Source organism: Temnothorax nylanderi, unplaced genomic scaffold (genome assembly GCF_030848795.1).
Source record: "Temnothorax nylanderi isolate EJ_2023f unplaced genomic scaffold, tnyl_v1.0 TNYL_tig0011_pilon, whole genome shotgun sequence".
Taxonomy (NCBI): Eukaryota; Metazoa; Arthropoda; class Insecta; order Hymenoptera; family Formicidae; genus Temnothorax; species Temnothorax nylanderi.
Window position 1 is genome coordinate 2164980 of NW_027249073.1, and position 20083 is coordinate 2185062.

At 41.0% G+C, this 20083-nt stretch overlaps 3 protein-coding genes across 6 annotated transcripts; 2 read left to right on the forward strand and 1 right to left on the reverse strand.

The window, feature by feature from the left end:
- The first annotated feature begins 38 nt into the window (after positions 1-38).
- On the forward strand, positions 39-993 carry LOC139767723 (acyl-CoA-binding domain-containing protein 6). Its single transcript, XM_071697315.1, has one exon. It carries the CDS (start codon positions 188-190, stop codon positions 905-907), a length of 720 nt encoding a protein of 239 aa, XP_071553416.1. The 5' UTR covers positions 39-187; the 3' UTR covers positions 908-993.
- Positions 994-1048: 55 nt separating this feature from the next.
- LOC139767711 (rho GTPase-activating protein 44) lies at positions 1049-8922 on the reverse strand. 3 transcript variants are annotated; one of them, XM_071697286.1, is made up of 10 exons: positions 8211-8922; positions 7633-7786; positions 7207-7492; positions 6660-6884; positions 6247-6544; positions 5946-6185; positions 5049-5839; positions 4792-4964; positions 4461-4508; positions 1049-4379 (listed from the first exon to the last, which is right to left on the reverse strand). In XM_071697286.1, the coding sequence occupies exons 1-10, from the start codon at positions 8261-8263 to the stop codon at positions 4080-4082; spliced, it is 2568 nt and encodes an 855-aa protein (XP_071553387.1). In that variant the 5' UTR covers positions 8264-8922; the 3' UTR covers positions 1049-4079. The 3 variants fall into 3 exon arrangements, with proteins under 3 accessions (XP_071553387.1, XP_071553385.1, XP_071553388.1); XM_071697287.1 differs by adding an exon at positions 4661-4715 and having other exon boundaries at positions 4377-4508; XM_071697284.1 differs by having other exon boundaries at positions 1049-4508.
- A 197-nt stretch (positions 8923-9119) lies between these two features.
- On the forward strand, positions 9120-19906 carry LOC139767718 (UNC93-like protein MFSD11). 2 transcript variants are annotated; one of them, XM_071697305.1, is made up of 3 exons: positions 9120-9210; positions 9361-9678; positions 16419-19906. In XM_071697305.1, the coding sequence occupies exons 2-3, from the start codon at positions 9592-9594 to the stop codon at positions 17712-17714; spliced, it is 1383 nt and encodes a 460-aa protein (XP_071553406.1). In that variant the 5' UTR covers positions 9120-9210; positions 9361-9591; the 3' UTR covers positions 17715-19906. The 2 variants fall into 2 exon arrangements, with proteins under 2 accessions (XP_071553406.1, XP_071553407.1); XM_071697306.1 differs by lacking the exon at positions 9120-9210 and having other exon boundaries at positions 9344-9678.
- Positions 19907-20083: the final 177 nt, after the last annotated feature.

The following is a 20083-nucleotide window of genomic DNA, read 5'->3' on the forward strand; positions in this document are numbered from 1 at the left end:
GAAAACCGGTATCCATCAAGGCTACGGATACGTAACGTTTTTGAAGACGGAAGATGTAAATTCCGTGCTCGAACGTAAGCATTCTTTGGAGGGGAAAGATTTAGTCGTCTCCAGGAAGAAATAAAGTAAAACCGATAAAAGTAGTACGTTTAATTGAAGACATATCTCTCGTGCGAGTCCGTGAACGATGGCTGAAAGCGATTTAGATAGCGACGTGACCGATCTGGAGGAGACCTTCAACAGAGCTGCCAAGTATCTGCAGACATTGGTATCGGAATTGGATTCAGGTCAGCTGCTTGCATTTTACGGTCTGTACAAACAAGCGACCGTGGGCCCGTGCGACATCCCGAGGCCCAATTGGTATCAGGTGCAAGCCAAGCACAAGTGGGAAGCATGGAAGAATCTCGGGGACATGAGCCGCGAGACCGCGATGGAGAACTACGTCCACGGGATCGCGAGGATAAATCCGACGTGGGACGATGAGGAGGCGAAGGCCGACTCTCCGAAATGGATCGTCTTTAGCAAACTGTCGTACGGGAGCGTGGAATTGAACGATGAAGACAAGACGTTCTTAGATTGGATCAAAGAGGGTAACGAGGCGAAGGTACGAGAATTTTTAACCGGCGAGCCCGCGCTCGTGAACAAACCGGACGAGGAGGGCATGCATCCGATACACTGGGCCGCGGATCGCGGCTATCTCGGTATCCTGGATTACCTGATTAAAAGCGGCGCGAATGTAAATTCGCGGGATCAGTACGGGCAAACGGCCCTTCACTACGTAGTAAGTTGCGATCACGTGGACGCGGTCAAGTACTTGCTTTCGATCGGGGCTCAATCAAATGTAGCGGACAACGACGGTGTGACACCTAAAGAAATCGCGAACGAGCAGATCGCAGCTCTTTTATAATGCTATACCATTCTGTACACAAGCACACTGCGTTTACGATTGTTAATTCTGTTTTACATATATTAATAAATCTAGTGTACTGATAATCTCGCATGGAAATCATCAAGTGCCTTATTTTATATCGTACTAATCCACTCGCCATTCTAATAGAGTAAATCTTTATTTATGTACAAATAAACTCCTCTAATAGTCCATTACATTCACAGCCTAAGCACACCTTAGGTAAATGCGTGATTTGTCATTAACTAGATTTTTATAATTCACTCGCTGCCTAATTAATGTTGCGAGCGATACCGATTATAAAATAAGCGGAAATTTGTAGAGAATGCAAGGTTTGTTATCTGTAGCAACAAATAAACTGAAATCTAAAAAAATTACAAAAAAACAATGTCAGCTTTTGTCAATTATATAATTTGGAAGTCTGTTTCGCGTCATTACTCTGATAAACTCTATTTCTTACAATTTCATAAAATATAATCATCGTTAACGTATTATATCTATCTTTTTATCCATAATTAAATATTCAATAATACTGCATTTTTATTTTCTTAACGGATAACCATTTCATCGTGTTGATTTCATTGTAAAATAAAAACTTTATTGATTCATTGCACGAAATTTTAAACAAAAAAACTTTTAACAAATATACATACTTTGAATTATTCTCGAATCTTTAATCGTTTAATATCAAGATATATATTAGTCTATGTATATTATATATAAGTAATGAATGTTAACCATATGCTAATTTCTTAAATTTGACAAATCTAGCATTCTCAATGAAACAAAATACAACAAACTCGAGATCTTTTGCCCGTGTTACAAAACGAAAGTTCGGCGAAAAACGCCATAAAAATGGAATCCAAAATATTAACGCTGCTCGATTAAATTGCTAGCTAAAAATTAAAAATTTACGTATATAATTTTTAGGAAAGTAAAATCATAAATTTGATATCCTATTAATATTATATATGAGAATATAATAATAATCATACGATTGACAAATCTCTTGTAGATACATATGTGTACGACATATATGCATACGCAACCTTTCGGCGCGATCATCTTATAAGGAAACCCCGGGAAATGTCCCCGTCCGATTTTGATGAGCTTTTAGTATGTTGTTCTCTAGATGAAAATAAGGGACACATTGTGGTGGCCGCGCGCGCCCCTACCAAGATGGCAACACAGTAATTAGCCACGTTTTCTCGCGAGCGCTCGACCGCGCCGACGTAAATATGTTAACAAATTCGACAGCAATATTCATTGCCCTGATCGACACTCTCACCGACGATCTCCTCGGACGACAAGAGTTAGGCGGGCATATAGTGGAGTGGCACACCATCGCGACTCGCAGAGAGTCGCATGGTATTTTTGGGGACGCATCCTCCACATACCATCGTTACATCCAACCATACACTCCTCTCCATCACTATCGTCCATGATCGACATCGACATACGTATCCCCAAAACATTTTTTTTTATACGTGGCCATACGCGTGTTTAGGGGATGAAACCTCTTTGAAAAAAATCGGCTTTCCTCTTTCGAGCCGAATATTTCCGAAACTATAAAAGAGAGAAAAACATTTTTAAGCAAAAGTTGAATGGTTTGAAGAGCACTTTAGAATAATGACAAAATAAAAATTTTTTCATTTTAATTTTTTTTTATTTTTATAAAAATTAAAAATTTTATAGTTATTTGTGTAACAAGTGCGGGAAGTTGAAAATTGGACACGGGTGCGGAGTGGACGCACGAGCCGAAGGCGAGTGCGATCACCCGCACGCGTGTCCAATTTTCAACCCGCACGTGTTACACACACTATTTTATATCACACGTGCGTGGAAAGTGGCCCATTACGCGCGTGTTTTTTGTGTGACAAATAGCCAATTCCACACACCACTCGAAACAGTGCGGTAATGGTTTGAAGAGCATTACCGCACTGTTTCGAGTGGTGTGTGGAATTGGCTATTTGTCGCACAAAAAACACGCGCGTAATGGGCCACTTTCCACGCACGTGTGATATAAAAAAATTTGTGGTCATTGTTTTAAAGTACTTTAAAATAAAAAAATACGTGTTTCTTATTTTCATCTAGAGAACAACATACTAAAAACTCATCAAAATTGGAAGGGGACACTTCCGTGGGTTTCCTTGTTAGTCTGATAATTCGGGATCACGAGTTCATTGCATAGAAATATACCGTGATTTAAACATGTAAAAATGAATTCTTTAACTATATTAAAAGTTCTTTCGAATCTTAGGTATTAACAATAATTCAGGGTCGCACGTCAAATCGGTCGAATATAAAGGATACGTTCATCTCTTCCAGCGTTTCATAACGATTAACAAACAATCTTCACTAATAAATATCACCCGTTGAATCAATTCCAACATATTGATCATGTCGGTCATCTCGTACATTAATTCGTTTTTTCTCTCAATGGACGTATCGGTTGAAAATTCGTACTGTGAGCGCAAATGCTGTCATTTAACGTTTCGCGAGTTGAAGTCAATCCTGTAATTATATTTTCACGTGTATTAAGCGCACCGAGTCTTGTGCGCTTGTATGCTTACGGTGAAGATGCGAAGTGTTCTTACTCTTAGAATTCGTTTCTCCTTATTCGCAATAAGTATAAAAATTGATAATAGGCTGCAAAAATATTATGATTGATTACGAAATTAGATATGTACCTAAAACGGTTTGGAAACAACACACACACGCAGCGTGCTAACAGCTGCCGAATGCAAAACACCTTTAAAAACGTCCAAATGCACACTTGGATCCTCCTCTCGTTTTCGTATAATGGCAATTGTCAGAATGCTCTTCGAAGGATTATCCGTCGAGATATAATAAGAGGTCGTACAAATAGGGAGATCACGGAAAAAAAATAGAGTAACTCTGTGTCCGAATCTTATATCAAACTTACGAATACGATCGCCTCGTTTTCAATCAACCGAAACAAACGGACGTTCGGTTGTTCCTTTGTATAAATACGATCACGATGCTTTTTCATTCAAACGAAGATTTCCATTTAACTTTTTACAATCCGTATCCACTTTTCATCGGTGACATATCGTCACGTGTAAAACTGCGTTCTCAACTGCAATAAATCGGTGAATCCTCGAGTGTCCTCTCAAGATCGCGTTTGCCTCTTGCTTCGTACCGTGCTTTGCTAGAGATTGGTACTCTCTTGATCCGATTTAGGTCGTGCAGTGGGTGGCGGCGGTGGCGGCGGCTGTGGCCTCGGTGGTCGCTGGTGAACCCTCGGCGAGGCTGGCTTCTGCTGCGGCGACTTGAGGACCGTCACCACCGTGTTGGTCTGCGTTTGGACGTCTATAATATTACCTTCCGATCTGGTGCGTGTGTGCGCCTTCGCTTGCTCGTGCGGCGCGTCCGGCCTCTCGGGCTTCTCCGGGCGTTCGGTGCCGTACAACGACATTGACGACGGCCTGCTACCCACGCTTGGGCTTCTCTGCAAGTTCGAAGTTGCCGTGTTGCCAGTGCTCTCGCCCGGGATGGCGTTGTTCCCCCCACGCACTTGTATTATACTGACCTGCTGTTTGTCCACGGAATACACGTGAGCCCGTTCCAGGGTTAAAGGCTGTAGACGATTTAAGAAAAAAAAAGGACTTAGTCTTGTAGATTATTATATAACGGAATACATAATAAAGAATGCGAATAGAAAGCGAATAGGCACGTGTGAGAAAGCTTCGAATCAGACGGTGCACAGCTTTTACTTCACATGTAGCTTACGTAATCTCAAAATGTAATATCCAGGCAGTGTTTATTTGTTGTCCACCCGTAGTAACTACATTTGTTATAAATAATTATCATATATTTGTACAGACGAAGTGAATTGATTGCGTTAAATCATCTTTACTTACCCCTGGATCGGTCTCTGTATTCTCATTAGTAGAACGCGGCTGCTGCCTGATAAGACTCGACGGACGAATTAAGCCGGGCGGTCGCTCGGGTATCGCCGGTTTACTGCTTCTGTCATTCGGTATTATATGCGTATTGCTATCTGACTTTTTACGCAACTCCACTCCTTCTTCCGCTAAAATTGAACACAGGTATTAAACGTCATAACCAAGCAAAAAGGGTTAACGAATCAGAGTAACATTAAGAAACAATATTTCACCTGTGTTATGTACAATATTCGTTATACTTCTCGGTGCTGCGACCGGTCTTCTCCTTTCCAATGTGGATGGCTTCTCCGTAGGCACTGGTTTTGGTCTCTGCACTATAGTCTCGTTATGCTCCATCTCTGTAATTATTTTAGCAACACTCGTATTGTCGGACGAGTTCCCATTTGGTTTCTCTTTTGCACTCGGCACATTTACTTTCGCATCGCATTTCTCCAGTTCTGGAACACTTTTGTCCGCTTCATTGTAATTGAAGACTTCACTTTGGTGAACGACGGTCTCTTGCAACCGCTCGGGATCATCGTCAGGATGAACATCCGTCGGAATCGATTCTGAGACTGACTGCGATTTTGCATCCGTCTCCGGATGCTTCTCGTATTTCTCCACGTAGCTGTCGTGTCGTATCAATTCGGTATTCACTTCGTGCTTTTGGCTTTTATACGTTGATCGATTCAGAGTAGATGTCAAGGCTCTCGGTGGTTTGTCCGGTGTCGGCGGCGGTTTATCGTGCCGATCCGGAGTATTGCCGCCCGGCGGTGTCGGCGCCGGTTTATTCTTCCGACGTGCCGCTGGCTTCGGGCTGCCCTGCGTCGGGCTCTCGCCGTGATCGCTGAGACTACTGTTGGATACGCAACGGCGCATACCGATGGTCTGATGTTCCGTATCGTTAACGATCCCGATTTCCAGATCGCGATCAAAATCCATCTCGCCGGGGAAGAACCAATCCGCATATGTAATTAATTGGTCTACTATAAGACTAGAGTTGTTCGCTGTACTCATGTTCATCCTGCAAACAACGGAAACGTAAGCAACTTTTCTAACACTGTGTTAATCGTCCGTTAAACTTTAATACTTAAAACATATACGTGCATGTCGAAGAAAGAATTGCTTACACTATTGTATTTGCGTCCTCTTGCGGACTCCAAATCAGATTTGGCGCGATGACGATAGCGATGTTCTGCGGCGTCATTTTATTTACATCTTGATTCTTCGTGAGCACAGCTAGAAACTTAATTAAAAACCTGAGGTTTTCTAGGTTTGCCGGTGGTAACTTATATAATACTTCCCAGAGAGCTCGTAATCTCATGTCGCTGTGCGAGATTTTTGCAGCAGCCATCCATTCGGGATACAATCTGAGTAATCACAGACGTCATATAGTGACAGTTATTGATCTTGATTAGATGTAATACTTACTTGTACGTCAATAAAGGCTCCGGCAATTCCCGTAAGTATGATTTCAACGCGCCAGCAATAACATGTGGATCTTTGTATTCAAGGGCTGTCGTTAAATTGAGACAGCAGGCGTCCAGGCTCAACTTGATTCGTCGTGATTTCGAGGCGGCGCCAGCTATTCTAAAAAGGCCTTCCTCCTCTATACCCAGACGCAGTAACGCGGATACACACAGTTGTATGGGCAGTGCGATTTTTCTGTTTGTTACCCTAAGGTGCTCTTCAAGAGGATATCCGTATACTGGCTTCATTTCGTTATCATCTGCAATTGCGATCGTAGTATAAGCACCTTTCGCTTTCGTTTACGAATCGTATCAATTTGTCACGATCTTTACCAACATCTTTATAATTGTATTGTAAAAAGCGCGTAAACTTACTAATATAGCTCTCCATTGTGGGTATAAGATCTTCAAGACAATGCAATGCACTTTCATGATACGCTCGTTGAAGTTTTATATACTGAATAATCGTCTGAGCTAGTTCAGTCTCTCGCGACATAAGCTGGAACATCTCTGCGGCCAATTGATCTCGGCATTGCTCAACTTTCAATTCGGCATCTTCTAATTCTTCCCTCAAGCTTTCTATCTTTGTTGCGCCTGCACCTGCATAAAGTTCAACTATTTTAGATTATAATTTTTCAAATCTAGTAAACACAGATTATATTGAACATTTATATAGTATGAATAAAATATGATTTCAAGAAATAATATATTAAATAATTTTCCAAATCTATAGTAAACACAGATTATATCAAACACTCATATAATGTGAATAAAAAATGACTTGAAGAAATAACAATGTATCAAATAATCAAAACAAAGATGATAGGCTCAAAGTTTCAGTATTCTTCACATATTATTCGTGCTGCGAATACCTCAATTAAAAAAAATTTGAGACAACGATTTGAAATATAACGATCATTACCAGTACTGTGTTTAATCGCTTGGAAGTATCTCGTTTTGGCGCTGTCCATGTCCAAAATAAGACGTTGCAAGTTTCTCCTATACTTCAATATATTTGGTACATCAGTGTCTAAAATATGTTGCAGCGGGGCGGCCACATATTGTTCGACTTTAGCCTCATGTTCCACGGCTTCGTTAGCCAACGACATCTGCACTCGCCCACACTCTACCAGCGTGAAACTCATGAGACCGTCCTCGCCGGCGTTCTCCAACATGGTTTGCCCGAGTGTGTACTCGGGGCATTTTTTCTAAGAAATAAAAATGTAATATTTAACGACCATTTAATGAATCTTACAACAAAAGCACTGGATATAAAGAATCTGTAACGAGTATATTCCAAATTTTACAGTTAATAATTTGAATCCTTTAATATAATTCATCTATTTACCAGACGTTTCTCCTTAAGAGCCGGATCTTGAGTGATGGTTTGGTTCGGCGGATTTCCGAGTCTTTTGCTGAGACCGGTGAGAGCTAGTCTGATCTGTTCAACATGCTTGTCAGCAGCCACCAGATCATCCGTCAACACCTCCGTCTTACCAGCTCTGTTCGCACGAGAAATAAACTTTCACTGAGATATTGTATATTTGATACCAAGAAGATCTTATCTTTTATCTTTCGCAATCTTTATTTTATCACTTCTAATCTACCCAATATAAGTAATTTCAAGGTCTATTTTTGTTCCATTTATCACGATTCACGACTGATCACGATGGGTATGTGTTTTCTACCAGAACGTAATCCGTCGACAATTCTAACATATTATACTCCAAAAAAAAGATTCATCTACTTAGACGAGGCTTTAACGTCAAATCGAATGAGTCATACAGCAACCCTTATAATCTATTGTAAAAAAAAAAAAAAGGAAAAGCGCATGATACTTGAAGCGATACAGCACGGGCGTAATACAGCAATAGATAAAATTAGAAGCAACAGTCATGCGGGCTGGGCGGTTCTGTGCTCGGCTACCTGGAGAACCTCTGATCGGCGAGCTGCTTCACCCGGAAAAACTGCTTCTTCATGGTTGGCTGGGGCGGTCGTGAGAGAGTGTCGTGACTCGGTCGAAAAATCGAACCCGTCGTCCGGTCCGGTCCGGATCCCCCCGCAGACAGGGCTTTTTCTACACACCGACGCCTCGCGACTCGCGCTCACGCTCGCGCATCCTCCGCGACTCCCTCGCCGTGTTCGCGCGGCGGCGACGGTGGTAGAGCGCGGGACGGGCAGGGAGGGTCCTTCGTGTCGCGGCAAGGGCGAGCGTCCGTCATAATGTTTGCGCGATGATCTCACGGCCGGCGCTGAGAGTCGACGCGCTCGCGGCCGATCGGTTCTCGCGCACCATCGATAAGATCCGGCGATAAAAGAGCGATCCGAGTCAGCGACTCAGCGCCTCGCCCGGTCGCGCCGATCGATTTGGGTTAGGTGAATCCAGTGAATCTGAACACTTCTTCGCCGTCCTTCTCTTCCTCTCTTCCTTTCTCTCTCTCTCTCGCCACTCTCCCTCTTTCTCCGGATTTTAATAGACGAGAGCAAACGTTCGCGTTCGCTCGGATTCAGAGGAAACGTCCCGACGCCCGGCGACGTGCGACGTGCGAGTGGGACCGTGGCCGTGGCGCTCTTACGCACTCTTACGTCACGCTAGTCGAGCGTTTTAAGCGTCCTCTTCGTCGGGTAACGCGGCGAACTTCGCGCTTCACCTCGGCACGATCGGCCTGAAGCTCGTCGCATCAGGCGACCGCCTCCCCGCGCACCTACCGTCTCCCACACTCGGCTTTTGCGACTCGATTCTCTCTCCTTCCTCTTTCTTTCTTCGACCGTTCGGTCTCTCCCTCTCCGTCGCGTGCTCTTTTCGCGATAGCGCACGGCTGATAGATCATAGATCCGTCAAACGTCTGAAACGTCAAACCCGCGCAAAAGTCGCTCGCCTGCGATCAGTGCGATCTCGCCCCCTCGCCCCGCAGACTCGTCCAAGGTGATCGATTAATTGATCGATGGCGTATCGAACAAAACTCGATTGTCGGTCGAGGACCAAGAGCGACTTATCGGCGATCGATAGACCGTCGTCGCGCGCCGCGCGACTCGCCGCCAACTTCACGACGTCAGCTGTTTTTTCTTTTTACAGCAACATGCCAGGCACGGCGCTGTCGCTCGCGCGGGGTTTCTCCTCTACCGCCCATGCGGCCACCGTCTGGCGTCTGTCAACAGCGGTCAACAGTATCGGTATCGGAGCCGTTGGGAGCCGTCGACGAGTACTTAGTCCGCTTTGAGGCCGCGCGCAAAACGCGAATCACTCCCGTGTCGCACGCGCGACAGGTATACACGACGTAAACCGTGACACCGTCCAGCGATCATCATGAATCGTTCCACTTTGAACGTGATTCTCCTCAGCGTGGGATTCATGCTGGTCTTCACGGCGTTTCAAACGATGGGCAATATAGAGGTGAGGCAAGAGCGCCGCACATAATTGTTATCGATGTTATTATTATTATTATTATCGTGCTTGCGTCGTGGCATTTCCGCGTTTTCCATTGTCGCGTAAACTGCGACTCACTCGAGATGATGGATCGATTCGTTCGGAGTAGAAAAATAGACTTTTACGTACGAACGGAGACGGGTCTTTGCGTCGCGAGCTTTCTTTTAACTTCTTGAAAGGTCCCTCGATCACTCTCGAAGCGATACCTGATTTAGAAACGGTTTGTATTCTAATTACGACAGGTAGCGGCAATGCGCGCTATGTCAGCGATCGCTCGATAAATCTGCGATTGTATCCCTGCGAGTTAGAAATTTGTTTCTTTTCGGGGCGCAATAATCCAATGTGTTCGCCCTGAAAACAAATTTATCGTTAACAATTTCACATCGTAAGAGATGTTTAATATACGCGGGATACGCTTATTGCGAGATTAGAAACGATCTTCGTTACGCAATCGATCGACGAAATGTATAATTAGCTTTATCTGCGGTGAGGAAATGCGTGATTAAAAACGGACACAAATAATTATCCTATATTTATTTTAGAATCGAAGTCTATTATGAGATAATCAATTTGTAAAAATGAAAAATATGTAACTGCTGAGCAATGAAATTCGAGAAGTGATTTGCTTTTAATAAACACAGGCTGGGTAATAAAGGCTCTTCTGATTTTAACTCGTTTTCACTGCATATCACTGTATTTTTGCAATTCCAAACGTTTGAACGTGGGAAAACGTTTTCTACAACACGATCGACAAAGTATCTATAATTAGCTTTATCCGCAGTGAAGTAATGCGTGATTAAACGGACATAAATAATTGTTCTATATTTATTATTTTAAAATTACTTTGAGACAATCATTTTGCAAAATTGAAAAATATATAATAAGCAATCAAATTCGAGAAGTGATTTGCTTTCAATAAACACGGCGTAATAAAGATTGCTCTGGTTTTGAAACAATGCATTTTTGCAATTCCAAAACGCTGGAACGTGGAAAAACGTTTTTTACAACACGATCGACGAAACGTATAATTAGTTTTATCCGCGGTGAAGTAATGCGTGATTCAAATCGAAGTCTATTTACTTTGAGACAATCATTATGTGTAAAACTAAAAAATATATAATAAATAAAGCAATAAAATTCGAGAAATAACTTGCTTTTAATAAATACAGCGTAATAAAGATTTCTCTGGTTTTAAAACGATGCATTTTTGCAATTCTAACGTTTGAACGTGGAAAAACGTTATTTGCCACACGATCTTTCATTCCCTCTGACACAGGCACTCTCGGATCAACGATGATTGGATAATATTAGGTGATCAACGTTGAGATCCCTTTTCCAGCGAGCTCGAGGTGGAGGTTTCTCCGTGGCATTTACGTCTATTTCTACTAATATATAAATTAACTTTAATCTCGGCCCAATTTGTTCTTTTTTTTTTTAGTTTTAAGAAATAGAAAAAATAAAAGGTAAGTTAAACCGAGATTAAAGTTGATCTATATTGATAGAAGCGAGTATTAAACGTTCAAACGTAAGCGATTTGTCTGAATTACTTTCGCTTTTCCGTGTCCACGTGTTCCACGTTGACGAACACCCAAAGGTAGTAACACTCGATGCGGGAGAGCGAACGTGATTTTAGTTCAGAGAGAGAAAAAGAGGCAGAACGAACGGGAAATTAATTTCGCTGGACGCCTCGATATCAAACGATTTGACTTCCATTTTACGTTTAACCGCTGCGACGCAAATAAAACATTCTCATTAGTCTGTAAAATCCTAGAAAGTACAGATAGTCGATTAGTCGCGTGGTTTAGAAAGTACCACAAAAGGCAAAGAGCTAACCGGTCGGTCGCGAGGCTGGAACGCCTGTAAATTACACGATAGCATTATCGACTATTTTCTGCATTGCGAAACTTCTGCGATCTGTGAATAATCATTACATACATATTAAAGCTTTCTCCCTCAAAAGCCAACCGATGCCTGGATGAGACCTAAACAATTTCCGGGTCCTGATTCTGCAATTCTTAACGACAGTGTCGTTATCATTATATTGGCGTTGCGCTGGTATAATATATGGTAAAAAAGCTTCGCAACGGCAATATAACGATAGCACTGTCGTTAAGAGTTACAGAATAGGACTGCCGGACGACTAGAGACGATTCTTTTGTAAGATTCTAAAGATAAAGAGAAAAAAATCGTTGATTCTTTTAAATACTATCGCTATTATAGGAACGTTAAGTTCTCTCGTCGCTCTCTTTCTCTCTTTTTTGTCTTTTTCCCTCATATTTAATACATGAATTTGTTTACGTTACCTCTATCTCTATGATTTGACTCTCCGAGTTTTTTTTGTCTTAGCTCTTTTAACATTTCGTAATTGTTACTTTATCTGCGCGACCTGAAATTGTTCCCTGGGGGAGTATTGTTTCAGGATATAATAACAATATTTAGCCGCTCAGTCCTCTTGCATAATTGCTTTTCGCTTGTTTCTTTTTATGAATGATCTTCCGAACTTCATACCTCGTACCACTATCTGAAAAAGACTTACATAATGTATTCCGCGGGATATCGTAAGAGGGTAATCCGAGAGCGCGCGAGAATCGCGTTCTGGAGAGAGCCGCTCTGGTAATGTTATTAATCATTACCGCCGTTATCTCCATAATTCAGAAGTATCTCGGGATACGCGATATCTGTGAAATTTTTCACCGACGCGCGACGAATAATTGATCGCCGCGGCGCGATCAACGGTCTTTGTTTCCGCGCGCGCGGGAATTCACCGGCCGCTAACGATATCAAGTCCGATTAGCCTACAAAAGTCATAGATTACTCTGATATTCCGTACAGTGGCGTAGCTTAGATCACTGGCGCTCTCAGAGTTCTACCGTGATATTTTCTGGACCGTCCTCCCTTAAATTTTGCAAGAGAAAGCGAAGAATTGTAACTGTAACTGTAAAGAGAAGAAGAATTTAGATATATTAGATGATCAATCAACACTTGCATAATGAAAAAGTTAATCATTTACGAAGATTTCAGAGTCGTTTTAGATATACGATTTTAGAGCGATGATATTTCGTAATCTCGCCTTTTAAAATATTTGTCTTAATAAAAGTTCTCTGCCAATTAATAGTAATTCGAAAACTTAGTTTAAAATTAAGTATCCTTAACGCTATGTCAGAGTTTATTTTTGACAATTAACCGAAAATAACGGACATTCATGTCAATTACGAATTCTTACAATAACGAATAACGATAATTAGATAACGTATAATTCTGGGCGATCTTATCGCACTTCTCTTACGTGAAAGTTTTTATAATCGCGGCGAGATAGCTTTATTTTGTACGTTTAATCGTAAAAAGTTCATCAGTTGGTTACGTTAATCTTTCAAGAGCTAAGATATTAATTCTCTCTTTTAAAGATTTTGAAGATTAATCCTCCAATTGAAATTTCACGATTACCTACTTTTCATATCGCCTCTTGCAGCGCATCGGAAGTTGCAGCTTACGTTGTATATGCACGTGATTAAATTAAATTGCATTTAGGTTCTTTAATTATCGACCCAATTATTTCACGTCTCGTTATTTTAAACTTCGTGTAAACTTTGAGCTTCGTGTAAACTTGAACTCGGCGTTAATTTCGAGCGATAACGTGCCGGTCATTATCGTAGAATGGAAATTGGGGATTGTCCGGCAATCGACGGCGTCGACACATCATCAGCTTTAGTCTAATAAGATCCGATTAAATTATGCGAAGTATCCAATCGAGGCAAAACGGTGTTACATTCTTGTACATAACGAAATTGATACTACGGATACTATGTTCCTTCCTCTTTCTTTACGTTTAATCATCGGAACTTCGTATTAGAAACTCTAGAAATCCTCCTGCCTATTGTATCGAAATTCTGGAAACGGACTGCCGAAAAGTGCGGCGAAAGAGAGAGTTCGCCAACGCAAAAACGAAATGTATCCTAGACGTGCTCGATAATTGTATCCTGAACTGAAAACCTGAACCGACGCAACCGGTTCCCGCCGAATTCACTTTGCGCGTCGCCCTTCGCCGTGTCGCAATTCACCGAGGATCATAATGACTCCGGATTCTCGAAGAGACTCCCTCGGATGGAGAGAGACGAGACGCTCAATCAGGCGTAATTCATTGCTTCGACGAAAAAATCCTGGACCCCTGATAGCGCGACCAGAGAAATATCTAAAACAGAATGCCTCGTTAGTTGATACAGCTGTACGAGATACGACGCAGTCTCCTTTCACTTTTAGTCTCGTGTATATAAGAGAAAGGAGGAGGAGACCTCGTCGAATAACGTCAGTTATCTATGCGACACGTTCGGTAGTTAGAATAAATTTATTACTTCAGCTTACACATTGCCAAGAAGAGACTCGGTTTACAAATATTTTCTTAGCTACAAATATTTCCTTAACTACACGTTCGGTAGTTAAGGAAATAGACTTGCACTCACAAACGACCGTCGATAAATATGTTTCATTAACTGATAAATGTGTTTTGATTGTGTAAACAGTTTAATTGCAATTAATATAATAGCGAAGACACATGAATTTTCTAATGTCATACAATGTATTTTGCTATGCAAAATATATAGCTACCGGAAGAGATAAGAGAAGTTCGTAGATAACACACGTACCGTTTTAGATTTATGATAATTTTTAACTGAATAAATTAAATAGAATAAACGCTTTTATTTGCCGAAGAACATTTTTCGAAAAATATAGATAATGATATTAAAGAATCTACAAACATTTGTAACATTTATTTCTACAAGCAAGAAATTCAATAAATGGAATTGTAATTTCAATATCATTGAACTTTTCAAGAGATTTGTAATAAAAAATTGAAAAATTTAGAATTATTGACGTATTTTAATTTACACGTTACGCGTGTAAATTTTACTTATTCTTATCGGCAACGGAAATTGTTTTATTAACATGCAATAATGTAATAAAAGTAAAATACGACGTCCCAGATTTGCTGCACTTTCTTTATCTAGAATTCTTATAGATTTCTTTCGAGAGTTGCATTGGGGTCAATAATGTAAAAGTTATGTAAACATCTATCTGTACGATCTCTTGCAATACCAGTGCAGATCTTATCGAACGCCGTTATCAGTACGAATACTTGGCACCGGATTTTTATGAAAACGAGGCTACAAACATATTCGTCAAAAAATATATTGTTATCTCACCGAAAAGTCCTCCTTGTTTGTCATTATCGCTTACGTATTGACAATCGCTATCTTGACATAGAACATTGTACTTATGTGGATAATCATATTAGCGATAAACATAGCTAAATAAAAAAAAAAAAACAGAAAATATCTATACATTGTGATGAAATCGACGAAAATATCCGCAGCTTCTTTCTTTGATGTCAGAATTTACTTAAACTTACAGCTTGTAATGACGTTAATATTGCGCGCAATATGCATATGAAAAGAAAAGCTAATGCGTTGCATGTTACATCACCAATAGTGATACGACTGTCGATTACTGATAACTTTCGAGCGCGAACAAGATTCGACGATGTTCGCCGCGAAATAATTGGCGGCAGATCTGGAAATACGACGTAAGATAAAGCTACTATGCTTTCCTATGTGTGAAAGCGTAGTTGAAACTATGAGAACGCGATTGCGTTCGACCGATTCGCTCCTGATACGATAGTGGCGATAGGTGAAATCGTGAATAACGCGAACGCGCTTTCATTACGAATCTTCCGTTGCCCAAATGATTATTAATTAGAACGCACATTAACGATCCTTATTTATTTTAATCAATTTTCCTATTGAAATGACTATATTTTTTCTTTATGTTTTTGTATCTCGCCTTATTTTAAAAATTGCACGAGTGATATTTCCAACCTGATAAATTCCTTCTGAAATGATTTTATATATCCTTATCTGTTTTAAAAGAGGAAATTGTAGAAAGAAGAGAAAGAGGAAATGAAGAAAGGTTTCCTCTTAGATTGGCAATTAATATGCAGCGCATTAAATCAGAACATCCCAAATTCTTCTAATGGCACATCAAAAAAATATAAAGCAATATTCCTACATCACACTTGGTATTCTGTGGTTATCCTTGAAACGTAAATATAGTCCTGTTTTTTGTAGTTTTTGTAAATACAGAATAACCAGTTTCAGTCCTGAAAAAGGATACCGGAACTATATGCAATACAATGCGCTTTCTGATGCTTTATTTCTTATTAACATTCTTCGAATTCTTACCTGTTTCTCGTTTGGTCACTTTCCAACGACATCATCCGAAATACTTTTTGTGCCACTATTTAATGCTAAAATAAAACAGATACATATGTGTCAACTTCGTTTCAATAAAATCTGCATTTTGTACTAAATATAATAAAGAGAGAGAGAGGTGACGTTCAACTAAATTCACGAAGGAAAAACTTAGTTCCCAAATTGGGAAACGTGCCCTTACAGCAAATGCTATATGAGATACAGAATAGTCTCTCATTCATATGAAAGAGAAACTATCTGACATATAACACGCAACGCGCGACTATTTCCAATTGGAATTTCCAAGTCGGTCGCCATGGATAAGTCGTCCAACGGTGACCGACCTTCATACATCTAATACAATAGGAACTCGACGGAATCGCAGAAAGTTTACGTGACGTCGTTGCAAGGAACAGCGTATTAGAAGTATGCTGACCTTCTCACGTCGATCTCCTCTGTTCGCAGCAAACTATCCTGGACAGCATCAAAACGGATACAAAAGGAGAGTTCAAGGCTGATGCTTATATCAGCCTGGCCATAATCTACGCCGTGTTTGCGACCTGCAACTGGTTAGCACCGTCGTACATCTCGGTGACCGGGCCACGGGTGGCGATATTCACGGGCGCCTGCTGTTACGTGCTGTTCATCGCCTCGTTTTTCTATCCGCACGAAGCCCTGCTGTACACCATGTCCGTACTCGTCGGGATCGGCGCCGCCCTGATATGGACTGGTCACGGGCAATACCTGACAGAGAACAGTAACAATGAGACCATGTCGCGGAACGCCGGTATATTCTGGGCGATTTTCCAGATGTCGCAGTTCGCCGGCAATCTGTTTGTCTCCTTAATCTTTACGAAGCCCAATATCAACCATGAGCAGCGGACGATCGTATTTAGCGTGCTAACCAGCGTTGCGGTGATCGGCATAGGGGTGCTGCTCGTCCTGAGAAAAACGCCGCAGAAGCTATCGTTGGGCGAGGCTGAGGGGGTGTCGAACGCCGACAAAGAGCTGCGCCTGCCGGAACCAAAACGCGAAAAACCGCTGGTGACCGCGTGGCGTGCCTTCGTGGATGCGATCAAACTCTTTCTCACGTCGAACATGCTGATCCTGTCATTAACGTTCATCTATACAGGTCTCGAGCTCACCTTCTACTCCGGCGTGTATTCCAACAGCATTGGCTTCGTGAAGCAAATGGGCCCCAATCGCAAGAGCTTCGTGGGATACTCCGGCATCGGCATCGGCGTCGGCGAGGTCTTAGGCGGCGCGATCTTTGGTATCCTCGCGTCCAAGATATCCGGCAGGTGCGGCGGCTGGCCGGTGGTGATCACCGGTCTGGTAGTGCATCTGTTCGCCTTCGTCAGCATCTTCCTGAATCTGCCAAACGACGCCCCGTGGGGGGACACGGACAATGAAGGCTTCATCAAGCCCTCGCCGCCCCTCGCGCTGATAGGCAGTGTTACCCTCGGTTTCGGCGACGCCTGCTTCAACACGCAGGTCTACTCGCTGCTGGGCGTCATGTTCGCCAAAGAGAGCGCGCCGGCCTTCGCTCTCTTTAAATTCTGCCAATCTGTCGCGGCGGCCATCAGCTTCTCGTACTCCACCAAGGCGGGACTGCATATACAGCTCGCGGTGCTACTCGTGACTATATTTCTCGGTACGGGGGCCTTCTGCTACGTCGAACACAAGGCCAAAAAGTCGAACAACGAGACCCCGCGGGAGACTGACCCGGCGTTGGTCGACGCCACGAGCGGCGAAGATTGATAAAGCTAGTTAGATACATTCGTTAAGTTGCAAAGACACACAGCGAATTCAGATGCAAGTCAAGTGCGCGAAAGATCTCGAGAGATAACACCGTGGAACACGGAAAGCCGCGTTAAAAGTAAAGCGAACAACTCACGGTCGGCTCGAACGTTAACATAAATTATTTTAGTGTATTAATGATAAGATATCCTTGCAAATTTTAAGTATTACATGATGCATGAATCCTATAATTGGAGACTCTTTACAATATATTTACAATATTTTAAATATAGTAAACGCCATAGTTGAGGATATCAACTGTGAAGAAATTGCGAATTTTCGTAATGATCCTCATTTTCTGAAAATTCCATGCTATTGTAAGAAGTCTCTACATTCAAGTCCATGAGAATATCATCGTACGATCGATAACGACAAAGAGGATATCCAGAAATGTATCATGGTCTTCCAGTTTTTAAATATTTTTCAATCTCCACTTTATTTCGGGATAACTATGCTTTAGATAGTCTCTCCTTTAAAGCGGTATCTTTATATATGCCAGTGTGCCAACATGCATCTATAAATGCAATAAATAGATGCATGTATATATTGTATATGCATCTATTTATCGGCGTCAACGTTCTCATTATGCTGAAAATGTTGCGACACTCACAGAGAGTCGGAAGACGCTGTTTTAAAGGCATCGATCTAATCGGTTGCTCGATATTGTTATCGGAATGTAAGAATTATAGCGAGCTAATCGATATAAAATTTATATCTTTTTCATCCTCAAACTCGAAGGCTGTGTAAGCGTCCTTTGCATTCATTGCGAGCTCCTTTTTGTAAGTTTTAATTACATGTAACGTTAATGATTACGAGATCAGGTTTGTTTTTAACAACGATTGTTCGCACCAGTTTTGCAACGCACTGCGATTTTGTGATTAACTAGTCTGTAACATGAGTCCGCCACAAAAAGACTCGCGTTTAACTAGTCCGTAACGCAGTACATCGACTTTATCGTTTGATCGTATGTTTATGCGTGTGTATGTGTGTGGGCGCACAACGGTACGTGACATTTACAGCTCGAAACTCGATTGAATTGTCCGAGATCAGACTTAAGGATCTTGTTCCTTCGTTGATCGACGCTTGCCTCAAGTGTCGCGGCGAACGTACAGATTAACTGCGGCATGCATTAAAAGGCATGCAGGATGTATTAAAAGTCGGACACTTTCCTCGCAATTCCTAAAGCAAATCTAGAGTAGGAATCAAAACACACAAGAGAAATTAATACAAAATAAAAAATCGAATCTTGAAATTGAATTGAAAATTGTATTAAATTGAAACCGTAAAACGACACGAGTTTCTTAGTAACAAAATTTTAAGCTAAGATCTTTTTTGTTAAGGTTTAATCATGCGACTTTTGAGACATCCTCTATGCAATACCCACGCATTCTACTCTTTTTTTCATATTTTATTCAATCATGGACGTGTTAGATATATTTTATGATAGTGGGTAAAAATGCAAATAGAAATATCAATGATGATCAACTATTCTCTTGACAATCAAAATTCTATTGAAGATACTCTACTAATGAATATGTATACGAGACATCGTGATACTTTTAGAGAACGCATTCCTGCCTCCATAATTTTCGCAAAGAGAAAGGGGACTTCGTGTTGTAGTTCCTCTTACGCATATATTACAGTCCACGTTACATTCCATAATACAAATGCGTGTGTTTGTACAGAATATTTTTTTTCTGCATATAAGATTTGCTCCTTGGACATGTACCTGACAGAGAAAGATCACGATCTATTCTAAAAGCACGTATAATCCCGATCACGGATCAATCAAGAATGATCATTATTGTTTTTATTGTTAAATAGTTTATGAACGAAATTTTATGATATCTATATATGTATGTGTATATATATATATATATATATATATATATATATATATATATATATATATATGTTCATATAAATTTATCATATTAGACGATATAGGCTGCGGTCCACTTAACACTATAAATGCTTTGAAAGCATTCTTTTTCTCCTTTCTTTTAATGAACAAAGAAGAAGAAAAACCCTTCAGAGCATTTGCAGCATCAAATGGACTGCAGTCATAATGTATATATGAGATTAAACAATGTTATAAATGACGATGACGTGTGATTGTTATTAGTAAATATATTTATAATATTGCAAAAATATTTGTACTTTTTAATTTCTCGATTCTGCGAATTTTATCTACCTGTTCCTGACTTATAAGTCTTGAACATATATGATAGTTTAAAAAATACACACGACTGCCATTTAATATGTAGGAAGGCTGTAAAGGTCCACTGCGCGCAAAGTTCCTTAATAACTAAAATATTTCTACTTAATGA

Bases quoted from the DNA above. Each gene is read 5' to 3' on its own strand.
- LOC139767723 (XM_071697315.1), top strand. From the start codon at position 188: ATGGCTGAAAGCGATTTAGATAGCGACGTGACCGATCTGGAGGAGACC.
- LOC139767718 (XM_071697305.1), top strand. From the start codon at position 9,592: ATGAATCGTTCCACTTTGAACGTGATTCTCCTCAGCGTGGGATTCATG. The intron at 9,679-16,418 runs GTGAGGCAAGAG...CTCTGTTCGCAG, and splicing joins AAACGATGGGCAATATAGAG to CAAACTATCCTGGACAGCAT.
- LOC139767711 (XM_071697284.1), bottom strand. From the start codon at position 8,263: ATGAAGAAGCAGTTTTTCCGGGTGAAGCAGCTCGCCGATCAGAGGTTC. The intron at 4,965-5,048 runs GTGAAATATTGT...GTTCAATTTTAG, and splicing joins GAATATTGTACATAACACAG to CGGAAGAAGGAGTGGAGTTG. The intron at 4,509-4,791 runs GTAAGTAAAGAT...AATCGTCTACAG, and splicing joins ATACAGAGACCGATCCAGGG to CCTTTAACCCTGGAACGGGC.